Source organism: Echinococcus granulosus (assembly GCF_000524195.1).
Source record: "Echinococcus granulosus chromosome Unknown EG_S00042, whole genome shotgun sequence".
Lineage (NCBI taxonomy): Eukaryota > Metazoa > Platyhelminthes > Cestoda > Cyclophyllidea > Taeniidae > Echinococcus > Echinococcus granulosus.
In genome coordinates this window covers 645,703-648,271 of record NW_020170422.1, presented here as the reverse complement: position 1 = coordinate 648,271, position 2,569 = coordinate 645,703, and the positions used below count along the sequence as shown (strand labels likewise).

Below are 2,569 nucleotides of genomic sequence, written 5' to 3'. Positions count from 1 at the left end.
CCACAAGGTGCACAAATTGTGCACAGTCATGTCACTTGGTTTCATTAATGGGTAGGATTGCGGTGCAGTGATGCATTGTTGAATAAAATAATGAGCAAACCATCCAGTCTTCTAATCTTTGCATGTCTACGCTTGTGTGTGAGCACATATTCACCAGCTTGGATGTCATTTGGAAGGCATCTTTCAAATCGACAGGAAATGTGATAGGAGCAGAACACAGTGTGGAGTAGGGAGTCAATGATTCGACTGAGAATCGTTGATTTGATGCGACTGTGACGTGGTAGCAGGCACCTCTTAAACGCTCTAGCCAAAGTCAGCAGGAAGTAGTGTGGAAATATGTAAGGGACACAATGCGAGAAAATGCAGTAGTATGGAACTAACTACAGCTTGCGTTGATGCGGAAGGTGAAAGCAATGGAAGAAATGAGTCGGTGTAACCAATGCTACTGTATGCCAAACGCTAACTCCCACTCGCTGTTGAGAAACAATTATAAAATACCAACTTACACCGTGCAACTGCGCCTTGCCCAGCCAGAACGGGGAGCGCCATCAGAAGTACGCAGAAGTGAAACGCCATGCTCACTGCAGAAATGTGTTGCTTTCCAACTGCCAATGCATTTATACCACTGCTTTCCAACACGTCAGCCTATGCGATATCATGTCCTTTACCCACAAATTCACTTCTGCATGAGTGCACTGCACGCATGACCTGATGGGCCGTGTAGGCCATTCCACATCCGACTCCCAAGCCTCTTATCACCAGTGTGCACAAGGCGGCAACATCAACCAATGCAACGTGGAGTCAGGCCAAAACTGCAAGTTGACATTTTTGCCACCTTGACGTTAGCTATTGCGTGTAAGGAATCCACAGAAGCCCACACCAATGTGGAACTGTTCTCTCTTTGGTTGAGAAACCGGTATCAGTGAGTGGAGTGTGCACATTCATTTGTGGCTCCTTTACCACTTCCAGCCAAGATTTCGTAGGTCTGCAAACAGCACACGTTCAGTTTTGGTGAAGGACAAATTGTGCGCTGTGTGCACTTCTGTGTCGTCAGAAGCAGATTCAACCCGAATTTGCCCAAATCGTAGGTGTGGTTTCCACCAAATTGCGTCTGCAGTTTACGGAAAGATGAACGGCCAGTACTGATATTGTCAAATGAGTTTGTGAGACATAGGTGTGTTGCCTCTTAGTGCTACCACAATCATGACCCATTTGCACCTACTATCGCCTGCAAAGCTAGACCTGTATTAAGGCAGGTGGTGCATTTCACGTCATCTTCATTGTCTCAACCCACCGCGTTATTCTCTAATGCGACGCGATGCGATGGGATGTGGCATGACAATTTGCATTTCTTTTGAAGCAAACTCAAAACCACGTTTCGCTGTGTATGCATGGCCATTGTTATAGGCGGCATTGTTCTGTCTGTCGACACACCCATACTACGGCGTGTGTAGGCACGGGATTTGCAGTAAGCTCACACCTGACAGGAGCCCGATTGATTTCATCCAACCATGCTATTGGGCGTCCATAACTCTACATCACAGTGTGTTAAGCGACTACCGATTGCAGTAGTTATGCTAGTCTGGTTCCATTTCACGGTCGCAAATGATGCGGAAACGCTGGTAAATTCGATACACCGAGACCGCACCAACACTGCGCCTGCAGAATGGACAATGCGTGGAAATGGACAAATACCTACTTGCCTGGAAGACCATTCTCCTCTTTTCCTTCCACATCTGCTGCAGAAAAGTTGGCAGTGCCGAACAGCATCAGTGGAAATGATTTAGCTTCTAAAGTGAAGGCGGTGAATGGCAACACATGGGATTCACTACCTACTTGTTACAAGTCTGTTTTTCTTACTTCGGCTGCATGGTTCTCGTGCACATTTTTGGCATGAATGCAATCCGCAGTTGAAAAGGACAGTTCGACATAACAGGCAAACTGGTGGCGACAATTTTAAGAAGTGTGAGGTATGGAGGTTTTGTCAAATGTGTTTAGCGAAGAACGAAGCGAGTTGAGAAGGACTTCTGAGAGTCGTCCAGACAGTTTGTCATTTATTACAGTGAGGTGTAATTTTAAGAGTCATGAATCGTAAACTACTAAATCTTTAGCGATAGTTTAAATTGAAAATGTGAGCCATGTAGACTATTCTGCCACAACTCCATTTTCCTAAGTTGGCAGCAAAGTTCTGGTGCACTCCTCCGTACTAACGCCGCATCTTAACGTGACCTAATTTCCAGCGTGCAACACGGTTGTGCTCTTGCACGAAGTCTGTATTATCTGCAAGTACATTTTATGCCTAAACGGCTTCGTGCAAGAGCACAACCGTGTTGCACGCTGGAAATTAGGTTACGGTGAACCACTCACACTGCACGCCGGTGCATACAAACTGTGGCACTGTCCTTACTGGTATCTAATTTTTCCACTTCTGATGGTAAAGCTTGTGACAGACAGATGTGTTTCGGTTAAGAATTGCATCCATTTGTGGAATATTTGGGTAACATGCCTGAAAACAATGATGTGATATGAGTAGTAGCGTGTATGAAGTGGTTGGATTTACCACGAGTAA

At 45.6% G+C, this 2,569-nt stretch overlaps 1 protein-coding gene across 1 annotated transcript in view; it reads right to left on the bottom strand. All coding sequences in view use genetic code 11, as the record gives it.

Moving 5' to 3' along the window:
- EGR_05614 (hypothetical protein) overlaps positions 1-576 on the bottom strand; it is a gene marked incomplete at both ends in the record, with an annotated part of 1,690 nt that extends 1,114 nt beyond the window's left edge. The window contains one exon of the mRNA XM_024494863.1: positions 507-576. Within this exon, the coding sequence (XP_024350783.1) occupies positions 507-576 (70 nt within the window). The remainder of the gene's footprint in view (positions 1-506) is intronic.
- Between the last annotated feature and the right edge of the window lie 1,993 nt (positions 577-2,569).